Source organism: Marmota flaviventris, chromosome 19, assembly GCF_047511675.1.
Source record: "Marmota flaviventris isolate mMarFla1 chromosome 19, mMarFla1.hap1, whole genome shotgun sequence".
Taxonomy (NCBI): domain Eukaryota; kingdom Metazoa; phylum Chordata; class Mammalia; order Rodentia; family Sciuridae; genus Marmota; species Marmota flaviventris.
The window spans coordinates 23,441,604-23,465,921 of NC_092516.1; the positions used below are offsets into that span (position 1 = coordinate 23,441,604).

At 55.0% G+C, this 24,318-nt stretch overlaps 1 protein-coding gene across 3 annotated transcripts in view; it reads left to right on the forward strand.

Annotated features, from left to right (window-relative positions):
• Nucleotides 1-413: 413 nt before the first annotated feature.
• Nucleotides 414-24,318, forward strand: part of Caln1 (calneuron 1) — a 276,336-nt gene continuing 252,431 nt past the window's right edge. For 2 of the 3 annotated variants that reach the window (XM_071605244.1, XM_071605245.1), the window contains exon 1: nt 414-484. In XM_071605244.1, coding sequence (XP_071461345.1) covers nt 441-484 — 44 coding nt within the window. In that variant the 5' untranslated portion in view covers nt 414-440. Of the gene's footprint in view, nt 485-1,938; nt 2,000-24,318 lie in introns of those variants that run through there. The other variant, XM_027948661.2, reaches the window with a different exon arrangement.

Below are 24,318 nucleotides of genomic sequence, written 5' to 3' on the forward strand. Positions count from 1 at the left end.
CTTACAGAGGCAGCCCATGGTTGGAAGATGGAGCTGTTATGCAAACTAAGGACTCAGAGAGAAAGATCATATGGAGACTTGAACTCTATTCCTCTTCCTGAAACCATTTATGGAAACCTCTTCTATGCACATCTCTGAACTAGGTCCATAAAACTCAACCAGTGGCCCAAGGTGATAATTTGGAAGGAGGGTCTGGACCATAAGAGATGTGGTAGCAAACACTAAATGCCGACCATGTAGTGCCTGCAAAGAGCACTACAGGGAGTCAGAACTTGCCCATGCTGCAAGCCAGAAGCACAGACAGGAGGGCACCCTGACTAACTTGTGTCACTGGTTGGCAATGCCCATGCCCGAATTCCCTTGGCAGCTGAAGCAGGCAGTGGAGAGGCGATTGCCGAGCTGCCTGGAGGAGCGGCTTAGAGCCACGCGGCCTGCTTTGCATGTGTCTTTTCTTTGATTCTGGGAAGTGGAGGCATCTGAGCTGGTGAGCAGTCGTTCTACTGCACAGAGGGGGCAAGAAACTGGGACCCTGGAAAGGGGGGTGGTGTGGGGAAAGACTAACCTGCTCCAGCACACCCCTGCAAGGAACAGGAAGGAACTGGCAGGTGTCTGAGTCTGTCTGTGGATGAGCTGAGACAGCCTGGGATTTCCATTTTTCTCCTGACAACACACACCTTGGTGGCATTGTGTATTCTGTCAGTTCCTGGGCACAGGGAGGGAGACAGATGGGAACAGGGGAGGTAAATGGTGACTGTAGGCTGTTTTCCCTTGAGGCATGGGGCAGGGGAGACAATGGTCTGCCTGGGAAGAGACTTGAGGGGGTCAACGCCAGGGCAGGTTGTGGTCTGTGAGATGTCCAGCTCTCACCTGCACCCAAGAGCCTTCTCTCCCTCACAAAATTCATTCTGTGACCTTGGAGGACGTGGGGGCCACACCATGTGTGCTCGGGCTCCAGGGGGCTGGGATCAGAGGTTGGCTGGCGCGGCATGCCTCCCCAGAACATGCCAGGGGTGGCACCGTCATTCACCTCCTCCTCTACTTTGTGCGGCTAGCCTTTCCACCCTGGTGTTCTGCCCTTTCCCTGCACCGGACTCAGGTGAATTGTGGCCATAGGGCGTGGGAGCTGGGGATGAAGTAGTTAAGGTCGTAGGTGCTCGGGTGAGTTGTCCAATGCCCAGAAACAGCAGTTTGCCGGAGTTAACGTGGGCAGCTTCTTTGGGGAGGAAAGGAAGGAGCACCGTCTGCCAAGCTCCAGCTCGCCCCCCGCGTGTGTCTGTCTGTATGTGCAGAGTGCGTGTGTGTGCGCTAGTGTGAGTGCGCGCGCGCCAAGGCGTTCCTCAGGTTGTGCTGCCTGGAAACCGAGGGAGCCATTGGAGAGGCTAGGGGCTGGGGTGGGGGCTCCCCGACCCTCGGAGCAGCCGGGCGGCGGGCGGCGGAGCGGGCCCAGAAACCCAGCTCCTGCAAGAGCAGGGCGGGGGTTGTGGTGCGGGCGGCCGCGAGGCCTCGGGGCCGCCAGGGAGGAGCCGGGGAGGAGGCCAGAGCTGCATGGAGTTTCTAGGGCGCGCAACTCCGGCGGGGCCTCGGCCACTGGGCTCCAGGGCGCAGCGAGGCAGCCGCGCACATGGGCTGAGCCCGCGCGGCCAGCGGGAGCGGGAGGGGTAGAGGAGTGCGCGGTGCAGGGGGTGCGGGGCGCACGTCCCCAGACGGGAGCAGAGGACAAGGACAGGAGGAGCGCGCCCGGATCGTGCTCCCAGCCGACGAGGGGCTCGCGCCGGCCCGGCGCGCGCGTGGGGAGCGGCCCGGGGGCGCGGTGGGAGCCGGCGGCAGCAAGGATGCCGGCGCGGGCACGCGGCCGCCGGCTGGGGGTGTGAGCCAGAGGCGGGCGCTGCGCTCGGCGCCTCGGTTCCGCGCCGCCCCCTGCCTGCGGGCCTCGGAGGAAGCCCCGCGCCTCGCGGAGGCGCCTCGGCAGCCGGGCTGCGGGGCCCCGGCCCAGCGAGAGGTAAGTGCCGCCGCTCGCGGCTCCCCTGCCTCTTCCCTCCGCCCGCGCCCCTCTCCACCGAGCCCCCACCGGGCCGCGGCGGGCCCCTGTCCCAGAGTGGGCGGGCGGGCTGCTGGCAGCGCCTCCCGTACCTGTTGGCACCGACACTCGGCACCCGCGGCACCCGCCGGCCGGGCTGGGGGCCGCCGCAGCCACCTTGCCCTCCCTGCTGGCCTCCGGCTGCCGCCCGGGGGCGTGAGGCTGGGGCAGGGCTGCGGCTCACTCGGGTGTCCCGGCACCGTGCAGGCTGGAGGCTGGGCACAGCTCGCCGAGTCCCCGGCGCCGGCGGCCACCCGGCTGCGCGCCCCCGACCGCGGGCGCCCGGCGGTGGGAAGGCAGGGCAGGGGGCCGGGAGCCGCAGCGCAGCCCAGGTGGGAGCTCTGGCGACATGCAGGTCTCCGGGAAGCCGGAGTCATGGCGATGGGGGAGGCGGGACGCAGGGTGCCCTCATCTCCAGCCCCCAGCGCGGGCTGCTGGCCCTCCCGGCGCACGCTCTTCGCGCCGGCCGGCCCTTGGTCCGTGGGCCCTGGGACCCGCGGGGTCACCCGGAGGCTTTGGGAGGCCCCTCTGGGAGCTGGCTGCGGACTCCCGGCAGCCTGGTGAGTCCAGCGCCCGGGCAGGGTCGGCCGCCGGCTCTCCGGGACGGTCCGGGTTTCCGCGGGTGCCCGGGCTCCGCGGACCGGCGCGACGGGGAGTGAACTTCCTCAGACTTGGCCTGAGGGCGCCCAGGCAGCAGCAGGTAGTTCTGGGCCGGCCCGGGCCGGGGCTGGATCGGCAGGTGGTGCGCAGGGTGCACGGAGGGCAGGGGCCAGCCCTCCAGGCGCCAGCCACGTGCGCCCTGGGCCCCCAGCCCCGGTGTTACTTCCCTTTGCTTATTTTGCGTGGACTGGGAGTGTGTGAGGAAAGCACCTCTCTTCCATTTGTGCCCCAGCCCTCGGCTCCCAGGTGAAGCAATGCCTGCAGTTCCTTGGGTGCCAAGACTGGGGCGCCATCCCTAGGCCCTGAGCCTGTTTTTTGGGGGGTGGGCGGCGTGGGGTGGAGGTAGGTGGGGGAGACAGGCGCGGGTACACACACACACACACACACACACACACACTTTCAGAGAATGGCAGCCGGGTGCAGGCTGTGTGCGACGCTTTAGTCTCATTAGTGGTGATAATAACTACATTCTACAGTGGCCCGCACAGCCTCTGCAGTAGAGTTGAGATGACCTTCCCTGGAAAGAATGGGCAGATTTGGGGACATAGAAGAACTTATGTTCTGCTTCTTTAACTACTGACTTTCAGCTGCAAAGGTTTTTTTTAAAAAAAATTCCCCTCAATTCCGGTATCACAGCTTTGGAAGAGGTTGTAAGGCCATTTGGTGTGAAATTATCCTGAGGCCAGAGCAGGACATGATTTTCATAGAAATGCAACTTCAGCTCTCCTGGGCTTGCAGGTGGGTTCCATTCCCCTTATGTAGGGCGGGGTTGATCTTTATCCCCCACAGTGCCTCTTGCAGGCAAGGCAAGCTTCTGCCTCTGAGCTACTCACCAAGCTCCTGGAGGCCATTTTTATTTCTACCTGTGTGCAGGAGTTGTTGACTGAAGTCTAGGTGGCAATTCAGATTTCTCCTGGGCTGGAAGCTTGATTGCTTTGTCCAGTTAAGGGTGCATTCCCAGGATCCAGGAACTGCATAACTTTGCTAGTTCCTCAGGCACTGGGTGGGAGGCCCTGGGGCCACCCTGAGCTGAATGGCCTGCTGGAACCCTGCAGAGGGCCCCTCTGTCTGAGCTCGCTGCCTGGGTGTGGGTTTTCCAAAGCAGTAGCTGTGTAAAGAGGGGCTGTTTTCACCATGAAGCTGGTTCATGACATGGAATCTGGTTACTGGGCATATCCAAGGGGAGTAATGAAAACAGGACTCTTCGGAAATCCAATCCCGAGAATATTTTATTGGAGGAGAGCAAAATCCTCTTAGAATTGTTCACCAAGATGTCACCTTTCCTTGAACTCTGAAAGTAACGATTACTAGTTTCTGGACTTTCAGTCAGGGTGGAGGACAAAGGCTTTGTAGAAAGAAAATAATTAAATCAGCTGGTTCCTTTGAGAAAATGGTGATGAGATTGGATGGAGACACAGGACTCCCTCTCCTCTGAAAGAGGCGATGGTGGCATTGGGACAAGGTGCTGTGCGTGTGAGTAACAGCTGCTCCTCGGTGAGGTTGACACTTATCTCCAAGTGGGAGGTCTCTGGTCAGTGCGTAAGTACTCAGCAGGGTTGGGTTTCAGGGTAGAAATTGATAAACTGAGTTTGCATAGCAAGAGGACTTGGGAGGAACTGTGTGTCCCTGGGTCACCAGCACTGGAGGGGTGTTGTGGCTGGCCCTGGAGTCTGTGGCCACATATGCAGTGATGGCCATACCAGCCCCTTCCGGGATTGCTGGCCTGTGCAGAGCGTGCTGGGTGGCAGAAGGGAACATGAAGTCTATCTAGGGGAAAATTCTGGCTCCGATAGAACTGAGCGTGGAAGCCCCTGAAGGCCCCCTGATTCTGAGACTCTAACTCTCTTTCAGGCACATTTACACATTCAAGCTCATGAACTCCTCATTTTTCGTATTTGAAAACTGAAGCTAAGGGAAGTTCAATAGCCGTGGAGGGTCAGGGTGATCACCCCAGGGGCTGGGGCTTCGGACTCCCCCAGAGCACTCTGCACATCACCTGTCTATGATTTGCACAGGGATGTGGGGCTCTTCCCCGACATGCCTTGTTGAGAACCAGTCATACTGTGGGTGCCCCACCCGTGTTTATTGAGTGAATCTGAGTCTGTATCACTCTCCTCATATCTGAGGAGGAGACTTGGGTGCTGGGCAGCTGTGACTTGTGCTGCCCGTCTGAGGAAAAGGCGAACTCCCCAACCTTACTGGGGCCCCGTGTGGGCTTGAGCCCACCCTGGGTTCATTAGACCTGTGCTATTAATATTTTTCAGATTCTCTGTCTGTGCCCACGTTGGTATTAGATGGGTGGCCTCTTTGCCCTTCACTTGAGGCTTACAGGAAGGTAGCCAGAGAGTCTGAGATGGCTCCTTGTGATGGAGAGCCATCAGGCAGTGCAGCCGGCGGTGGCCTCCGAGCTTGTTAAAGCAGCGCGAGTCCCAGCTCTGAAGCAGCGAGCCCATCCTTCAAGATTGGCGGAGCACTGACCGCTTCCTCAGAATGCTCAATTTGAGGGCAATTCTGAAGTGGGTGGAAGGAGGAGAATGAAAGCACAATTGTTGCATCTAACCCAGGGTTTTCAAAGTGAATGGTGCTTTTAATCATTTAGCACCTAACAAAGATTTTTTTCGGCTCCCATTATTTGGTCAGGATGGAGAGAGGATGACCCAGTGGCTGTCATCCAGGAATTCACAGGTTGGGGGCAGGTGGACTGCACTGGGATGCACGTCTGTGAGTGGAGGAGGTGGAGGGAGCGTCGAGCTGGGTCTAGAGGAGGTGGTGGTGCTCAGGCTTAGCTGGCCTTGCAGTGCCGAGGGAGGGCAGCAAAATCTGGGGCTGAGGAGGCAGCTGTGGGTTGGAGCTCTGGAGCTGAGGCCGAGGCCAGGGGCAGTGGGGGAAGAGGCTGGAAGGAGGGGTGAGGGTCTTTGTGAGGACCAGGCCTCCCTGTTGGCCCACTGGGGATGAGTGACATGCTCCGAGGTGGCTGATGACCATGTGGCTAAATGGCTCTGGCAGCCAGAAGACCAGAGGCCTGAATGCCGGTGAGGCCATGTGCTGAACACCAGCTGGGGACTCCTGAGGGACTGCCGATTGGGGTTTCCCGGGTCGCAAACAACAGAGACTAACCCTGGTAAACGACTAAAGCAGAGAGCGCCCTCGATGTGTTGATGGGAACCCAGGCTCGCGGGCACGGCTGGACAGCCACCAGGAAGCAGATGGGAATTAGGTGGCCCATGGGCTCTTGGCGTCAGGGACTGCCTGTGGTGTCCCCAGGGTGATGCTGTGAGGTAAATGTGTCCGGCCTTTTGCACAGTAATGGTTATTGGATTATTCTGCTCCGTTTGGAATCTCGATTGTATGGCACGGGGTTCCCAGGTCTAGGGGTAGTTTTCCAAAAGGTCATTGGGATGAGATTCCATTTTCTGGAATGATCCTGCTGACAGATGGTTTTGTCCTCCCCTGAAGGGGAAGCTGGCCACAGGCAGGGAGGTGCACCCTGACCATGAGGCCTCTGGCGTGGGTGACCGTGAGGAGCAGATCAGTCTCCAAGGCTGAGTGGCGGGCTGGTTTTCTCACGGGCGGTGCCGTGGCAGCTCTCGGTGACCAGGTGGGAGGAAGGGGTGGCCTGTTTAAAGAGTCTCATGAGAGGCTTGTTAGAGCAGGTTGCTTTGTCTTGGGCCCCACAAAGCTGGACTCTTTGTGAACACTTTGATTGACCCCGCTAGTGTGTACTGAGCACCTCTGGCCTTTGTACCGGGGGAGTGGTGACTTGGACAGGTGGTTCCTATGTATTCTAGAGATGAAGGACATCAAAGAAAAACATGGAAATAAAACTAACTACAGGACATGGCTGAGTGGCCTGGTGCGTTCAGATCAGTGGGCAAGAAAGGCCTCATGTAGGAGCTCTGTTTGTGCTGACCCCAGAGTGGCATGAGGACTAAGTTGGGGGAGGACCTGAGAAGGGGCCACCAGGCAGTGGGAACAGCCGGAGCCAAGGTCCTGCTGTGGGAACAAGCTGGGCAGTGGGAGGGGGGCGTGGCGGAGGCGAGTCCAGAGGGCAGGACTGCTCCTTGAGTCACACGTGCAGCTGGGGTTGGATGCTGTCAGATGGCAGCCACTGGTCGGTCAGACAGTTTTGGGACTGGATGGAATGTGGGTTCTCTGAAGATCACCCGGCGGCTGTGGTTGGTCGTGAACGTACTACCTTGGTACAAGCACGCGAGTGTCGATCCCTTCAAGTGTGGAGTGAAATGCAGTGTTTAAAAGGAACAGATGGAGAGAAAACGCTTTGCTGACCTTAATTTAGTGATTTCTTGTGTGCCAATTAAATGTGAGCCCAGGCAAAACTACATTTCTCGCATGATGTTGGTTTTGTTTTAAAAGATGGTACAGAAGAAAAATGGGAAGAAATAGACCCAAAATGTTAACGATGCTTGTCCGGAGGTGTTGGCATTGTGCACGATTTTTTTTTTTTAATTTTGAAATAAGCACACATTTCTTTTATCATGGAGAAAGTTTGATTTAAAACACAGAATCTGACGATTGCAAATGCCTGAGTGGGGGTGCTCCGAGAGTCCAGCCTCTCCCCCCCCTTTGTCCTGCCGTTTTATTTCTGAGATTTTAATGTCCCAGCCCACAGTCCTGGTTGGGACAAAAGAGAAGATGCTCGTTTTCCTCCAGCTGCCCTGGTGCGGCTCTTTGTTTTACGCTAGAGAAATATTTTTAATTAAGAGAGTAAACTTTCTTTTTCAAAAAGAAATTAAGGCAATATAGAAATGTCACCTGAACGCAAAAGCCCCTTCCTGAATCTCATCCCCAGTGTCCCCCTTGTTATGTTTCGTCCTGTTTATTTCAAGTCCACACGTCTGGATGTCATTGTCATCCAGGTCACTGTCACAGGTTGCCCTGCCTCCAGATGACTCTCCGCATTCCTTCACAGACCTTGAAACCTAGATGACCTTTCTTCCCCCTTGATTTAATTATTAGGAGGCATAAATGCGTAACTTAGCTAAGAGAAACAGAATATTGCCTTTTTAATATTCAAAGTGTTTTACTGGAAGCATAATTTATACTTATAAAGAACAGAGCAATTAAATATTCATTAAAAACTCATCTCTCAACAGTAGACATTATTGCTCTAGTACTGGATCCCAAAAGTTTGTATCCTGATCACAAATCACTTGCATTTTTTTTTTCATTAACCAAAGTTAGAAGTGTAAATTCAGCAGCTCAGCTAATTATTTTGGTGACATATTTATTATAACAGAATATAATACAAGCAGGAAGAGTACCGACTTGAGTGTTACTGAGAGGCCCTGGTGCGCTTTAGAAGAAGCCGTATTTGCATGAAGCAAAGTCGACCTTGTCGTCCTCTTGTATGGACTGGATGGGGGGGGGGGGCTCCAGCTTCAGGAAGTAGCTGCCACCAACCTGGCCCTGCTGGAGCCCCTCCCCTCCATTGATCAGTGTGCCCTCCTTGGTGGAGGGAAGAGAGGGGGCGTGCTCAGAGGCGGTGCTGCTCCTCCCCCTGAAGAGGGACAGGGATCTGGCTGCTCCCCTATTGGTGGGATAGGTGACATGGTGTGTGTTCTGTCCAACAGGGTCCAGCCCCAGCCCGGCACTCTTTCCCCTGCACTGAGCGGTGGCTCCTTGTTACCAGCACATGAATTTACTTTATTAAACTCAAGAATTAGGAAAGCACTCTGCCTATGCTGGGAACGGGAGGTTTCTGAGCTGCTCATTCATTCTGCGCGTAGTCTGTCTGTGTACTGATAACAGGCCTAATTACTGTGTAAACATTTTTATAGCCTGGTAAGGAGATCTCCAACATCTGTACTGCACGCGGGTGGAGCCTCAGCCTCCAGCGCTCCTACTGCTTGTTCTGAGAACCAGTTGCTCCGTTTTTAAGTCTGGTCTATGGGTGATGATTCACTATACACACACACAGACACCCCCCCACTCCAGCAGAGGGACGACGGCAGGAGCACGTGGGCCTGGTGCTCTGTCCCCTGCTCTCTGGTTCCCAGCATTCCCCCCCCCCCCACCCCCGCTTTCCTGAAGAGGAAAAGACCGGTCGCAGCTTGTGACCCAGGGCCGCAGGTCAGGGCCGCAGGTCAGGGCCGCAGGTCAGGGCCGCAGGTCAGGGCCGGGCAGGTGGAGCCCCTCCTGGCCTTCCCCAGAGCACTGGGCCTCCCTAGTGCAGATCCTCCCCTTCCCTGTGCCTCTCAAGACAAGCAGCCTCTCTGCAGGAAAGGTCAGGACCCAGCCAGTCAATGGTGTCAAGGGTTAGGAGCCACTTTTTGTCTGGCAGTCTCAGGGAGGCAGAGCTGCAGGGTCCCCCACGGGCACTGCACCTTGAAGCCCCGTCTGCCATTGCCCCCAGGTCCTTCCCTCAGGAGTAGCTGGTGGTGGCAGGTCAAGGACAGATGTCTGCCCTCAGCCCAGGTCAGTGGTTCTCTTTCCCATCAGGACCCCACCCTCAGGTTAGCTGTGTGGACACCACCCTACTGCCCGCTCCGGAGGACCCCAGGGCTGCTGGCTTTGGACTTGGTTCCCATGTGACTTTCAGTAAATGATGACTTCTCCAAGTCTCAGCTCCCAAAGGGAAACTCCTCTCTCTGGCCTTCCAAACCCAGTGTAGCGCCCTTTGGGGCCCTTGAGGGGTAGCAGGCTGCAGGGAAGAATCCCAGTACTCCCCGTGCCACCAGGGGTCCCCACTCAGCCCTTCCTGTTGGCCTGAGCAGGCTGACTCAGTCCTCTACCCAAAAGGGCCTAGAGCCAAGGGGCACTTGCCACGGACCTGCCTGACTCCTGACGGTTCCTGTCTTGGCCTGGAGGGTCTGGCGCTTGGAGATCTCTGCATGAGGTGCTACTGGAGACCAGTTCCCTCCTCTGGTTTGAAATACCATGGTTGCAGAGAGGTGAGGTGGCCATGCGGAGGTGACAGTTGACATTCCCCAGGAGTGGCCACGTCTTGCAGAAGTGGAGGACAGCGGGGAATAATCACAGACAGGAAGGCAAATTCAAGAGGCAGGTACTGATTGGGACAGAGACCCCCCCAGGAATGAGAACCCCGGAGTGGAGGAGGCCACTGCTGCCCTCTTGGGAAAGGCTGGATGGAGGGTGGGCAGTGGCGATGCCCAGGGTGCAGGCGGGACGGGCCTCCCAGCCAAGGGTGTGAGTGCAGGAATCGGAAGCAGAGACTCTGTTCAGTGGGTCCCCAACTTGGCTGCACGGTCATCTCCCAGGGGCCCAGTCTCAGCTCAGACCTGCCTTTCCTGCCCCTGGGATTGTGCCCAGTGTGGTCTCCAGGTTCTCTCTAAAGAGTCACTCTCGCGTCGGGATGACACTTATTTGCCCTCAGGAGCCAGGACAGTCCCCTGTCCCCAGTTGCCATTTAGAGTCAGATCTGAGGTTGGAAAGCAGGAGCACCTGAGGAATCATCCGGCCGACTCCGCTCGGTTTAGTGGTGCATGGAACTGGGGTCCAGAGGGATTTGTCCCCAGTCCAGATCACCATGTCAGGGTGGCTGTGGCCTGGAGGCCAGGATAAATGTGGCAGGTGGAGCTGTGCCAAGGCCCAGGTATAGAGGAACCAGTGACTGCCAGACCTCCAGAAGGACGTTGGTGTGGTCCCATGAAGGGCACCTGTGAGTGCCACCCCTCCCCCAGCCTTGGTTAACCACAGAGGGTGATGGGCTCGGTGTCCCATGACAGATGTTTGCTCCTGGGCTCAGAGTTGACACCTTGACAGATGTTTGCTCCTGGGCTCGGAGTTGACACCTTGACAGATGTTCAAGGGCCGGTCTCCAGGTGTGATGCTGATGCAGACCACCCTACTTTGTGCAGCGTGATCATGGCTACCTCTCCCGCCCCAAATATTCCCCCTGTCTTCAAAACCAACAGAAAACATTCATGACATATCGGTCTCGGTGCCGGCGTGGGTATGTCAGACCTGGTGCAGGAATAGTGCATAATTGATGTTCTTGGCGTTTGTCACCCAGTCTTGACGCGCTCAGCCTGCGATGACTAATAAATTGTGTTGAGCTGGAGCCTCTCTCTACTTTTAAACTCAGCTGCCTCTCTCAGCCTGTCATCGTTGACAAGGGCTTTTTCTTGGCCCTCTTTCCACGCTTTGTGAACCGTCAGGGGACGAGGGCAGTGGGGTGTGAACTTTGGACACGCAAGGACAGGGTGTGTGTTTCTCCTAGAAGAGCAAGTCTTTAAGTAGAGCAGAGTCGGGGTACTGCAGGTTAGCACGGAGGTGAGGAGTGGATTAGAGCTGGTGGTTACGTAAGCAGTCATTTCTAAGTAACTCGCAGGTTGGCGCGTTCAACAACCCTGTGAGGTTGCCCCGTTGCTGTAGATTAGTCTGCCCAGCTGCAGAGACGTGAGGCAGGACACCCCCTTGTCCCTCCAGGATACACTTCAAGGCCCTCAGCGGACACTCGGAACTGTGGACAGTTCCAAGCCCTACACGTACCATGCTTTTTCTTGTTCACACACACCCACGAGAACGTTTAATTTATAAGTTAGGCACATGAAGACGATAAGATAACTAATAATAAAACAGAATGATTGGAACACATTTTATGTTCCTATCTTCCACCCACAAATTTAATGCTTTTTCCATCTTAACTAAGAACTTACCACACACTGTGGCCATGGCCTTTGCAGCTCGAGAGCACACATTTATTTCTCTTTCTTCACAATTTCATGGATAGAAGACTCATTCTCATGTATGTGTCAGCACCCAAACCAGAGTCTTTTTATTACTTCCTTATTGTGTTGGGAACTTTTATTTTATTTTTTTTTATTAAAAGGAAGTATTTTATGGCTTCTCTTTGGCATCTCTGAATTGCCAGAGTCACTACTCTTGGGTTTTGGGGCCCTTATTAAGTACTTGAACACAAGCACTGTGATACTCTGACAGTTGATTTGATAACCAGAGGCTTCTAAGAGACGAGGTGGGTTGGTAGCATATACAGTGTGGACACACTGAAGAAAGGAATGAGTCGTGTCCTGGGCAGGATGGGGCAGGACATTTGTCGATTTTATTATGCCACTCCAAGTTCTGGAACTTTCCATTCAATATTTTCAGACTGAAACTGCAGAAGGCAAAACCTTGGATCAGGGCAGACTGCTCACTTTGCTGAAAGTCAACACAGCTCATCCCTAGTGAAGTTTGACGTATGACTTTGGAAATCAGGCTCCTAACCTGGGAGTCCAGGTTGCTCCTGAAATCCTGGTTGGTCAGGATGTACCCGGGTCTGCAGAGGACACCCACAGGACATTTTAACACCCCTTCTTGGGCATCCATGCGCTTCTGCATGGAAGCCTGCACATTCCGGGAGCAGGGCTTGTCTTATTTCCCCAATCTTTGTCCTTCTAGTTCTTTGCAGACACGTTTATTGTAGGCAGGGAAGAGGCTGCTCAGTGGGTCACCGGGTTGCAGTATCAGTGGCCCCACCCACCCTGCAGACTTTGGCACCTTCCCGGTTGGCTGCCCACTGGACCTCCTCCTCCTGCACTGGCCACTAATCCTCCTGTGTTGTTCTCGGTTCCCTGGTTTCACTGTCGCACCTCAAACTAGGACCAGGGCTCTGCTGGTCCCTAGGGTGCCTGCCTCATCCTTGCAGAATGTGTTTCCCTAAGCTGAGTTACTGCCGGATGTTCTGCACCTGGGTGACCGGCCAGCCCCGGGTGATCCTGCCCCAGGCCTGGCTGCCTGGACTGGATTTCCTGGGCTGGACCGCGCTGCGATTGGACTTGGCTGTGCTTCGATGGCCCTGCCCTTTGCAGCTGTGGCTGGGGCCCAGCTCCTGCTCACTGCCACGGGGCCCAGCTGGGCCTGGCCGTGACGTCCCCTGCCTTCCTGTTTGCCTGGTGTTGCCCCTTGGGTTTTAGGGTGCGGTCTGTTTGTTTAGAGGTTGGCAGGCTGCAGAAGGACTGATGCAAGGTGGGATAGGGACCTGAGTCTCAAGGTGACCTCCATCTCAGTTTGTGTCTCCCTGAGCTTGAAGGTGCATTGACAGTATTATTGGGGGGGTGGTGTTTTGACCTCAGCCCATCATGTGAGGCCCATGTGGGACTTTCTACCTGTGATGTCACGTCTACTCTCAGAAAGTGTTGGATTTTGGAGCATTTGGGCATTTTGGATCAGGGACGCTCAACCTGCAGTAAATGTCGCAGGCTTTTGGCTTATCGGGTCCATGCGGTGACCGCTCGATGCTGCTGCCTTGTGCAAAGGCAGCCACAGGTGTGCTCTGAGTGCCCACGGGGTGTTCCTGCCCCTGCCCATCTGCGTGTGAGGATGCGGTACGCTAGGCCAGCGCTGCCCTGACGGCCTCGTTTTCTCTGATTCCTCTTCCTGACCGCAGTCCAAGCATGTCCTGTTCTGGTGCCCTCTGAGACGTCAGTGCGTGAGTGGGGGTGGGGCACAGTTGGTCTTGACTTCTCTGTCCCGTTGTCCCGACGCCCCTTCTCACGGTTGTCCCTCAAGTTCAGCCTTGGCTGCTTGCTGCTCCTGCTCTTCTGGTCCTCCAGGCTTTGAGTGTCCCTCCTGCCATCGGATCTCAGCAGACGTGGGCCCTCCCCACCTCCCGCTGCTGGCAGCCTCTGCCCAGAGATGAATGGGCCCCTCGGGCCTCCCCGAGACGTGTGGGGAGCAGCGCTGGGCTCTTTAGTGGCTTTGGTCTGGCCTTTTTGTGGCTGTGTGCTTTCGCCTCTGCCACCTTCAGGTCCCCGCAGGATGACAGACCTTTGTCTTTGCTGGTGCAACTGAAGCCCCTTGTCATTCAAAGGCCAGGCTGAATCTGACCTTCCGCAGGAAGGGTCCTGGACCCCGCGGTTCAGGTCAGCATCTCCTTACCCTGGGTTTGCACAGGACTGAGCTTCACAGGACAGTGACCTTGGTGCTGGGCGTCAGGTGAGTCCTGGGAGTGTGAGCTGATCTCCAGTTGAGGGTACAGGCCCTCCGTGAGTGGGGCCAGCCTGAACGGGGAGTCTTCTTCCTCTCCTGGCCTTTGGGAAGGGGCGTGTGTGTGGGTGTGCGCTGTGTGTATTCTCTGCAGTTGGTGGTCCATGCTCTGTCTGGAAGATGTGTTTAGAGACGTTCCTTAAATTCAGTCGGAGGACAGTTCTGTGGGGATCCAGCTGTACACATGGCCCTCTGGGTGGTGACACTCGGTCGTTGGCGTGGGAAGAACAGGGCAGATCTCATGGTGGCTCTCAGGACAAGTGACCCTGGAGGAGCATCACTTGCTGTGGTTTATCTGCTCCAGTGTGAGGTGGTGGCTACAGGTCAGGCGCTGCTCCCACCGGGCACCTGGGTGGTAGGGAGGACTGGGAGTGAGTCAGGTGGACGACTTCTTTCAGTTCCTTGAATTCACTGGAAAAGAAGCTGGAGAGAAGACAAAATGGAGTCAACGCGTTTCTTGAAGGGCCCGCTTAAGACACTCCGAGCAGATGAGTAAGGCAGTGATCGTTAGCATTGACACCAGTCAGTCACTATGGGGTCCTTTGAGATGGGGACTCCCCTCATGAATCCAGTGAGGTTTCAGATCACAGGTCACTGACAGAGGCCGGCGAGGGCTGGGAAGAGGGTCTCTGTAAGCAGCCACGGAAGCTGTGTCAGAAACCGCAGCCAAAGGGTAGTACAGGGCCATGCAGATCCCGGGGAGTAGAGAGCGCTAGCTGTCACAGAGGTGGGATGCTTTCCAGAAGGGTGTGGCAGTTCAATGTCCCTTCCCTGCCTCTCCGATGACGCATGCCTTCACTTTTTACCCTTCTCAGAGAAGTTCTCTGGATCCCCTGTGCTGGCCAGGGATGGCACCGCCAGCCCTGGTACCCATCAGAGCTGGCATCTCTTGGAGGAGCACTGAGTCCTTATCCCAGGAGCCGTCCCTCAGCCTCTCCCCTCCTGTCCCCAAGCTCAGAGCTCCTTGAGTGGGGCTGTCCCCCTCTGTGGCCATGCTCTGCCCAGGATCTGCCACTCACCGGCTTGTCCTCATGGGCGCCTGCTGCTGTCAGTTCTGGGCAGAGCTGTCTCTCCAGCGCTGTGCAGTTGCTGGGCAAGCTACCGAAGGCACGTGGTTGACGTGGCAACGCCAGGGATCAGCCCACCCCTGGGACTGTGGCTGAGACTCGGCCCCCTCCAGGGACTTCCTGGGAGAGCTCTGCTACTCTGCTCTTGGCTTTCAGATGTTGACATGTTCCTTTAGGTGCCTGAGTGCAAGAGTTTTGGTCAAAATGGTTAAAATGAGTAAATACAAGAAAACACAGTTTACTCCGAGTCCCAGGGACGCAGAGGTCACCATCAACAACACCCTGGGGATAAAGGCTCCGGAGCTTGGATTTGTGTGCGTGTCCTTTGTTCTGCCGTTCTCTGTGATGGGAGGACTGTGGGGTGAACCCACTGTGTGGTGGGGGTGGTCAGTGCCGCTGCACGGGCCCCCTTGATGGTTCCCCAGGGGCCAGGTGTTGTGTTTGACTTTTCTGCACCTCAGGATTCCTTCTTAGGAGCAGAGTCATCAGGTCAGGCGCTTGGACGCTTTTCCTGAAGGTTCTTTCCAACCCCTCCTCCGAGGACACGTGTTATTATTAGCATTAGGGTTTTTTTTTTTTGAAATTGGGTAGCCAAAGTGGTTTTGCACTGTTTTATCTTGGATTTCCAGGATTGTAAGCAAGCACACATACATTTTTTCCCATGTAGGTATTGGCCATTCGATTTTTTCTTTTGTGAATTTTGTACTGATGTTTTATGTCTGTTTTTCTATTGATCTTCAACTCCAGTGGAAACAACAATAGTCTTTGTTACATGTGGCAGTTTTTTCCAAGCTTGCTGTCTATTCTTTTACATTATTTGGAATGTAGTTTTTTTTTTTTTAAAGACGTATTTGATCAAACGTTTTAATCCTCGACTTTAAAATCTTTAAATTTTGGAGTCATGCTTAAAAATTAATTCCTCACTCTCAAGATCACGTAAATATCTATCTTTTGTTTTAAAATCAAAAAGGTAAATGCTTCTTATTAGTGTAGTGTACTGTACATAACTTAAAAACCAAGTAATGTTAAGTGACCTCTAACGTAGAGTGGCAGTCCCTCGCTGTCCCCGGAGCTGGGCTGGGAAGCAGAAGTCGCGGATTTGCTCAGCTGGTGGAACTCTGCCACCAGGCTGGAAAGGGTGGCCAAGGGTTCCACTGTCCTGTGCACAGACTGTCCCCCAGTCTTTGTCCCCCAGTCCTTGTCCCCAGCAGGCACTTCCCCCAGCCCTGGACTGGGCCTGTTGTGTCCTCTCATTCATTTCTGCTGAGGCCCACCTGCAGGCTCTCCTGGGGACACAGGACACAAGCCGTGAGCTGGCTTTGCCGGTGAAGGACATGGCAGTCTGTCTGTCCCTGGCCCAGGCGTCCCGTGACACAGCCATTGCCACGGCCACAGCCCATCGCCGGGTCCCTCCCAGCGTGAGTTCAGGGTTTGTCCCAGCCCTGGTCACCCTCTCCTCTGAATTGTGACTTCCCAGCCTCCTTTGAAATCTCCTCTCCTTCCTCTTTGTCCCTGGGGCTTGTGGGGAGCATCTCAGCGGCCCCAGCCTTGTTCCTATGACAGTGTTCAGGGAGGGAGCAGAGAAACCAGTGAGACCTGGGGGCCGGTGTTTAGACAGGAGTCTAATGTGAATTCTCCCCCTTATGTTTTCAGTCTCTCTGATGTGAATGTGGATGTAGGGTCTGACCTGATTGGTTTGTTTTCCAGGATAATTGACTGTCCGTCCACTGGGCTCGTGTGGGGGGACGTCTGGTTTCTGTTCTGCTCTTCCGTTCACTCTCTGTCCACTGCCAACCTAGTTTAGTTACAGTAACTCTAAAAATTTGTGATAAGGCAAGTGTCCCCCTATTTTGTGTTATCCTTTTAAATCACCAGTTATGTCTCAGATATTTACCTATTTTATGGTCACTATTTTTCTGGATGTCCCAGAGCTTCCACATTATTGTACTTTTTAAAAATTTTTTATTTGTTCGTGCCCTGTGTGAATTTTGTAAACCTGGGTATTTTTTTTGAATCTGCAAAACAAAACAAAGCAAAACACATGAAACCCAAGGCCCAGTCCCCCTCTGGATCCTGGCAGGTGGCTTTCTTGGTGTGTGCGCCCTGCACCTTCATTTCCTGATCCCTCAGCTGCACAGTGGCACGGTGCTGCCTGTGGTGGGGACTCAGCTTTGGGCACCACCTGGGGTGAAACACCAGAGTGTCATGTGGAAGTGGCTCACTGGAAACAGAGTGCGCCTGCCTCTGGGCGAGGCCCCTGGTGGTGCCCATAGACTCCCCCGCACCCCACGAGGTGGGCTTTGGGGGCTATAGTGGCTCCCAGTGGCTGGCCACTTCTGGCACCTGGGCTAGAAAGCCCCTCGCTCGTGGCTCCCGTTCCCACCACTCTGCTCTGTCTGTGGGTCTCTCATGGGTCCGTGGATCGTCCTGATGTTTCCTCAAAGCCCGGGCCTTGCTGTGACACCTAGATCCTTTGTGAATCCCTTGCCCCTCTTAAGAAATACGTGTGTGCACATGTGCATGTGCGTGTATGCATGTGCGTGCATGTACATAAGTGTGCATGCATGTGTGTGTGCATGTGTGTGTGTGCACTTGCATACATGTGCATGGGTGTGCATGTACCTCAGTGTGTGTGCATGTCCGTATGTGTGCATGTCCGTGTGTGCTCCACTGTTTAAAGTCCTGGGGTGCCCTGTCCTCGTCTCCTTGTTGGCTGATTCTAACCCTTACCCGGCGTGTCACCTCTCGTGTTGGTCACGGAGCCCCCCGGAGCCCCCACCATTCCAGCTGGTTGGCTGAGGCTGGAACCATCCAGGGTATTGCTCAGGGTGGCAGCAGGCTGGTGTCCATGTCATGGCCACCAAGGCCACCTTCGTTGTCCCCATCCCCCTTGCTTATCCATCGACCTTATCACGGTGCCGAGGCCACAGTGGTGGGTCCTGGGCAGCACCCTGAGTGCTGGCCAGCTCAGAGCTGAGCGCCTTCTGGATCATCCCCGCCAAGTCCAGGGCTGCTCAGAGGTTCGACACCTCACAACTCTTGTTTTCTTGATGGAAAGCTCATACTGAGAATCTGCAGGTTCGAGATGTGACCCGAGGATGAGAGGAACCCCCCCTGAGCAAGTCTGAGCTGGACATTGACGAGCATGTGTGTGTGCATGTGCGTGTGTGCCACAGAATGGCTTAGAGGGGAGCGTGTGGGTGTCCCTGGGAGGCTGACTGACCAGCATGAGACAGCAGAGCACGGGAATGGACAGTCCGGCTGGTGCCCTGGGGGACGTCAGAGACCTGAGGCTGGACTCCGCTTCTTCCTTACCCTCCAGTCTGAAATACCCTGCCCCTGGGTGGCCCTGAAGCCGGATGCATAGGCAAAGCCTCTCATGCAAGATCATCACATCTCCCTGGCCCTGGACACTAAGGTCATTTCGGGAGAGAGCTGGGAGATGACTAAATTAGTTTGGCTCTTGTGCCTCTTTGGCTCGAAACAGGGAGTGGGACCGGCTCCTGCTGTCTCTCCTGGCGGCTGGTCAGCAGGTGACAGCTCCCTACTCCGTGCCCTTCCCTCCTGCTGCTCCTGATTCCTCCTGTCCCTTGACGTCCTCAGCCAAGGGCTGCTGAAGGTGGCTTCCTCCTCAGTCATGGAGGCCGCTGCCCACCCTCGCCCCCAGGTCCATTCCAGGTGCCTTTGCTGGGCCTTGTGCCCTGCCCCGAGGAGGTCCATTCTTGAATTCCCTGGGGGACATTCCTGCTGGCCTGTGGTGTACTAATTTGCGGATAGCCTGTGTTTTGGAGAGCAGAGGCCCTGCCTCAGTTACGACTTCAGAGAGATGTCTGGGCCGCCAGGCAGGACACCTAGCCCACTGACCCCTTTGCTGGTCACTCCTGTCCAGCTCAGCCTCTCCAGGCCCCTCAGAGGCCAGGTGGAAGGGCAGGTCACAGAGGCCTGCTGAGCGGCTGCCCTGGCACCGACTGCTTGGGCGGGGCCTCCTGTGCCACCTCTCGCTGACCATGGCTGTGGTCAGCCATCTAATTTGCCTGTGCTTTGTTTCCCTTTCTGCAAATGGGGGTAGTCTTGATCTCACCGCCCACGGTGGCCGTGCTTGGCGTCGCCTGCTCTGAGGAAGACTCCTGGACGTTTTCGCTCCTTCACGCCTGACCACTCAGGAAATTTCCTTTGTCTTTTCATGCCAGATGGGTGTGATCCCTGGGGACTTGTCACTATCCTTAGGACTCCAGGAAAGTGCTGCCCCGGGGGCTACTTCCCTGTCTGTCTGCCCCTGGGGAGTTTTGTTCCAGGTTTGCTGAGGAGTGAGTGGGGGTTAGCTCTGCCCAGTGGCTCTCGGGGAACAAGCCCCTCCACACCATCTCGTCTCAGGCCACCTGGGGACCCGCATCCCCTTTCCAGCACCCCTGGGACGCCCTGAGTGGCCCCCTGGTCAGTGTGGCCGTGTCTTGTGAGTTTGTGGTTTTTTAATGTACTCCGAGGGTAGAAAGGTCAGCGTCCCCTCCGGCAGATTCTGCCACATTCCCGGGTCTCGGTGAAGATTGGGTGCTGAGGGACGGACCTGACGGAGCCCCTTTTTCCTCCGGCTTCTGTGTCCCCTTCAGCCAGCACTGCCCTTGTGCAGCAGATGTCTGGAGGTGGCCGCCTGCTTGCAGCCACTGTCCTCTGTCTGGCGGTCGGGGTGACTTTGTGCCCTCTCTGTGACATTCCGGCTGCTGTCTGCAGGGCTCCTGGGTCTGGGCTGTGTTGGGAGGTCTGTGCCCAGCGTGCCATCCCCTGGCACTGGCCCCGGAGGCTCAGCCAGGTGGTGCCCTGCTCTTCTGAGCGTGTCCTTCTCAGGTGGTCAATCTCTGGGCTCCGGTTCTGGCTATTTTGTGACCTCTCGAGGACACAGGCAGGGGCTGCTCCTGCAACACTCCTGGACCACAGCTGTGGCGTGTTCTAAGTGCCCACCATCTGGTGACTGGACAGCGCCCTCAGCACTCTGTGGGGGTCACGGTGGCCTTCCCTGGGCGGGTGGTTTTGGGCAGAAGGAGAAGCCTCAGAAGACGGGCAGGTCCTCCTCGGTCTTGTGATCACACTTCCAAACATTCTCGTGCCGTCCACTCGGTAATAGGTGAATCTCAAGCCACTTTCCACTTTCCCTGGCTGCTGTAGGGATACGATTTACATGCTGTTCATTTTATGCAAATTAGCCCAAACGAAGCTGGTGGGGTCGCGCACCTTCTGCATGAATCTCTTTAACTCTCCTTCTGGTGAGATAAGGAACATCCAGGTCTTAAAAAATGTCATAAAAAGCAAAACACAGCCGGAATGTTTTTAGGCTCCTGCTTGGTTCTGAGCCTTCTCAACTGTGTTTGCTCTACGCCTGTTCAGGGTTGGGGACTGAGATGTGCTTGTCCCCTCCCCTGGTTCCCACACAGAAGCCCTCACCCTGGTCTGAGCGGCATCTGGAGACAGGCTGTTGGGAGGTCTCGGCGTCCAGGCCAGGCTCCCAGGCGGGGCCCTTTTAGAAGACGCCCGAGAGCTTGCCTCTGTCTTTCTGCCCTCTGAGGACGCAGAAGGGAGCCCCGTCCAGCACTTGGCATCTCCGTATCGGACCGCCGACCTCTGGAACTGTGGGAACATAGATTCCCGTGGTGCGAGGCCCCCAGGTCCCTGCTGCTTTGTCCTGGCAGCCCGAGTGGGCGAGATGGCCTTGGAGACATGGAGGTGCCAACCAGAGATCTCTCCACAGCAGCCGGGGCGGCCACAACGACTTCCCACAGGCCTGGTCACCCCTGGCCTGCCACCGACGCAGGACAGGCCTCTTCACTCCCACACAGGGCCCAGGATGTCCAAGCAGTGGGGAATGCCGGGCAGCGTCAGCAGGACAGCCTTCCGTGGGGATCTTACAGGAGGTTGCTTAAAACGAATTAAAGTGAATCCTCTGTTCAATTCATTAATTAAAAAGGTTAAAATAGCCTTAAGAGGGCTGGGATTGTGGCTCAGTGGTAGAGCGCTCGCCTAGCACGGGCTGGGACCCGGTTCGATTCTCAGCACCACATAAAAATAAAGGCATTGTGTTGTGTCCATCTACACCTAAAAAAAAATATTAAAAAAAATAGCCTTAAGGAGGCGCCTCCCAAAGCAGCCGGACGTTGTGTCTAATTATTTTTAGGGAAAGCAACTCAAATCATCTGTCCAAAGCATCCCTGCGGCGGGATGTCCCGCACATGAGACCCTGGGCCCAAGTTCCTTCCAGCAGGTGGCTCACTGAATACCTGTGGGCCCACGATCCTTGGCAGTTCCCCGGGAGACGGTCACTCTCAAAATCAAAATCAGGGTAGGGGAGGCTAAAGGCATGACCTGGTGGTGGGCAAGTACCCAGCCCAGCGTGCCGAGGCACAGCTTGGCAAAAAAGGAAAGTAAGTAAAAAATACAGTTTAAAAGTGGCCTAGGAGACAAAAGCTGAGCGTGACCCTCAAGACCTGGGACTGAGGAGCACTGTCCCAGGCCAGTGCTGTTGATCCTGGTCACACTGAGCCCCTGGCGCATGCCAGCTGGGTCTGGTGGCAGCTCCCTGGGCCCAGGGAGGTCCGTCGACTCTGTTATTGGTAGGCTCATGTTAATGTCTCTGCAGCTGCAAAGATGAAGTAGATCCATGGCTCCAAGCGCAGGGAGGTAAACGATGACAGTAACCGGCCCCCCTCAGCAATTGCTGGGTTGCATGTTTATTTTCTTCCAGGAACTGTGTGTGTGTGTGTGTGTGTGTGTGTGCGCGCGCGCGCGCACCTGTGCACGTGCACATCTGTGAGTGTCTGCAGCATAGCCAGGTGATTAGGTTGATTGTCATGATCATGTTCCATGCAGTTTTGTGGCTGATTCTGTACAAGTGACACAGGGAGAGGGAAAGCACAGGCTGCGCAGTGGAGACGGGTACAAAGCCCAGTCCAGCGCCCAGCCCAGCGCCTGGTCCTGGAACCCTGGTGATTGGCTGACCTGCAGGCTGCGGACGGCTTTGACCCTCCAGTTAAAGGGGACCTGAAGCCTCCGTGGTGGGGAAGTTGATCCCAGGCCTGTGGCTGCAGCCGACCCTGCCTCCCAGTCTCCGCCAGCCTGTGATGTGTTCGAATCCCTCACCGCACGGCCTGGCTGCTCTTCTCCTGTGACCCCACCTTGACCTCCGCCCCAGAGGACAGGCTCTGCGCCCTGCGTTTCTTTCTCCTTAGTCTCATCTCCCAGGGTGACCCTTAGAGCCTTTTCTCTCTGTAGACCTGAAATTTTTGTGATTTGTCTATTGATTTCAAATGCTAAACTGAAGAATTTGTGTTTATAATACTGTGATTATGTAAATGTTGTTCACTGCAGACACAAATATGTCACCAAGCCTGGGAAATTGGTCGGAGAGGCGTAGACAGTAATAAACTGCCCAGGAGAGAGAGGTCGGGTGGAGCTGATTCTAATGGGACAGTCGTCCCGGGATTTCAGGGATCGGTTCCAGGACCCCTTGGGACACCGGGTTCTGCAGGGGCTCAAATCCTTATGTGAAATGGAGGAGAAGCTGCGTATGACCTAAGCACCTCTTCCCAGCGACTTTAAATCACCTCTAGGTTTTAATAAACACCACTCAATGCAAATGCCAGGTAAATAGTTGTTGCACTGTGTTGTTTAGGGATAAACGACAGGAAAATGTCCCCACGTGTTCGGTCCCTGGTCAGCTGGGGCTCAGGCAGGTGGCCGAGTTCTGCAGGGCCTCCACTGTGACACTTTCCTTGGTGGGGCCTGTCTCCAAGGTGACTTTTCAGTTGTCACAGATGGTAAGACAACCCCAGCCGGTTCCACGTCACTGCACAGGGTACTGTTGAGACACTCAGAAGGTGTGAGCGGTATTAGCCCATGTTGCTCAATAGAAAGTCCAATCTCTGTATTTTGAGAGAAAAATAATTAATTGCTCCAGGGTCCAGAACAGCCCGCAGAGCCGCAGGTGGAGCTCCATGTTCAGATGCCACCGCTCGGGCAGAGACAGGCCAGCCGCCGCCTCTGGGCTGGGACCCGGCCCCCAGGCCCTCTGCTCGCCCCTCCACCCCGTGCCCCCTCTGTCCTCTGTTCCTGGGGTGTTTTGTGGTCCTTCTCTCGCTGAGAGGTGCAGCTGCAGACCTGCGCTGTCCTGCTTTTCTCGTTCCCCTACAGGACGGGACAGTGTCCTCGTGATCGAGGGCTCTATGTGAGCACCATTTTGCTGCACTATTTTTGAAATAAACAATGCTTTTATTTTTTGTCGCTTTAAACACAGCTTGTGATTATAATTTTAATTTGGGCTTTGAAGAAGACTATAACAGCAAATTAAAATTTCAGTTTTACTTTTACAGTATTGACTTTTATCATCGATCCTACTTATATTCAGCTCTGTTAGAACCTGCTTTTAAGATACTTGTATGGATGTTTGTTCTGTGGCTTTCATTTGAGAAACTTTTATAATAAAAGTTTAGTAGATACCTGGACCCTGATTTCTGGGTGGGGGTTGTACGGACAGACAGATAGATGCACAGCCTGTGAGAACACACATGTACACAGTTAGCCTCCGTAGAATAAGATCTAATTTTTAATACACTCTGGGTTTTACCCTTTGTCAAGATGTTTCGTCAGAGGCTTAGAGAGTATCTTTAAAGTCTTCAACAATTTTTCTCTTATATATATATTTTTTAACTTTTGGAAACATTTTAAACATTTCTTTAAGGAGTTAGCAGTCGCCTGGCCTGTGGGCCTGGGTGGTGTCTGGGTACAAGTGGGTGCTGTGTCATGATAGGCCAGGGTGATGGGCGTCTCCAGAACACACTGTGTTCAGAAGCCCCTCTTCTGGCTGCTTGGAATGCACATTGCTACAGTAATAAATAGTAGCTGTAATGTAGCAATTCCACCCCATCGGGCAGAAAACAGCCTCCTTCCTTTGTGCTCCTAGCTCTGTACCTGTTGATCCGACCCACCTGCCTGAGACCCCCTTCCCTTCTCTAGCCTCTGGTGACCCCCATACCACTCTCCAGTGAGGTGAACATTTTTAGATTCTGCATGTGTGTGAGAACAGGTAGAATTTGTCTTTTCTGTGTTGACATTGCTAAACATAGTACCTTCTTTTCCCTCCACTTTATAGCAAATGACAGGGTTTCATCATTTTTATGGCTGAATAGTATTCCGTGGTGAGTACGTGTGTAGCACATTGTCTGTGTCAGTTCTTCAGCAATTTAAAAATCACTCTCTCTTTGTATTCAGAGTATTTTTGTCCTATAATCCTATGAGATAGGATGCATACACGTTTGTGGCTTCTATGCTATTATTTTGAATTTTACACTTCTCAAACATAAAGTGGACTTGGCGGTACTTTCACAGCTTTTTAGTTGTTTGAAGTTCTAACTTTCTCTTTCCGTGTTCGCCTTACGTTTCTTCCCGTTGTTTTATCTGTAAACTTCTCTGCTGGTTTTGGTTCAGGTGGCCCTGGAGGACAGCAGGGGGGGCGGGCTGCCGTGTGATCTGAGGGAGGCCGTCTGTCTCATCTTGTTTTGGGGT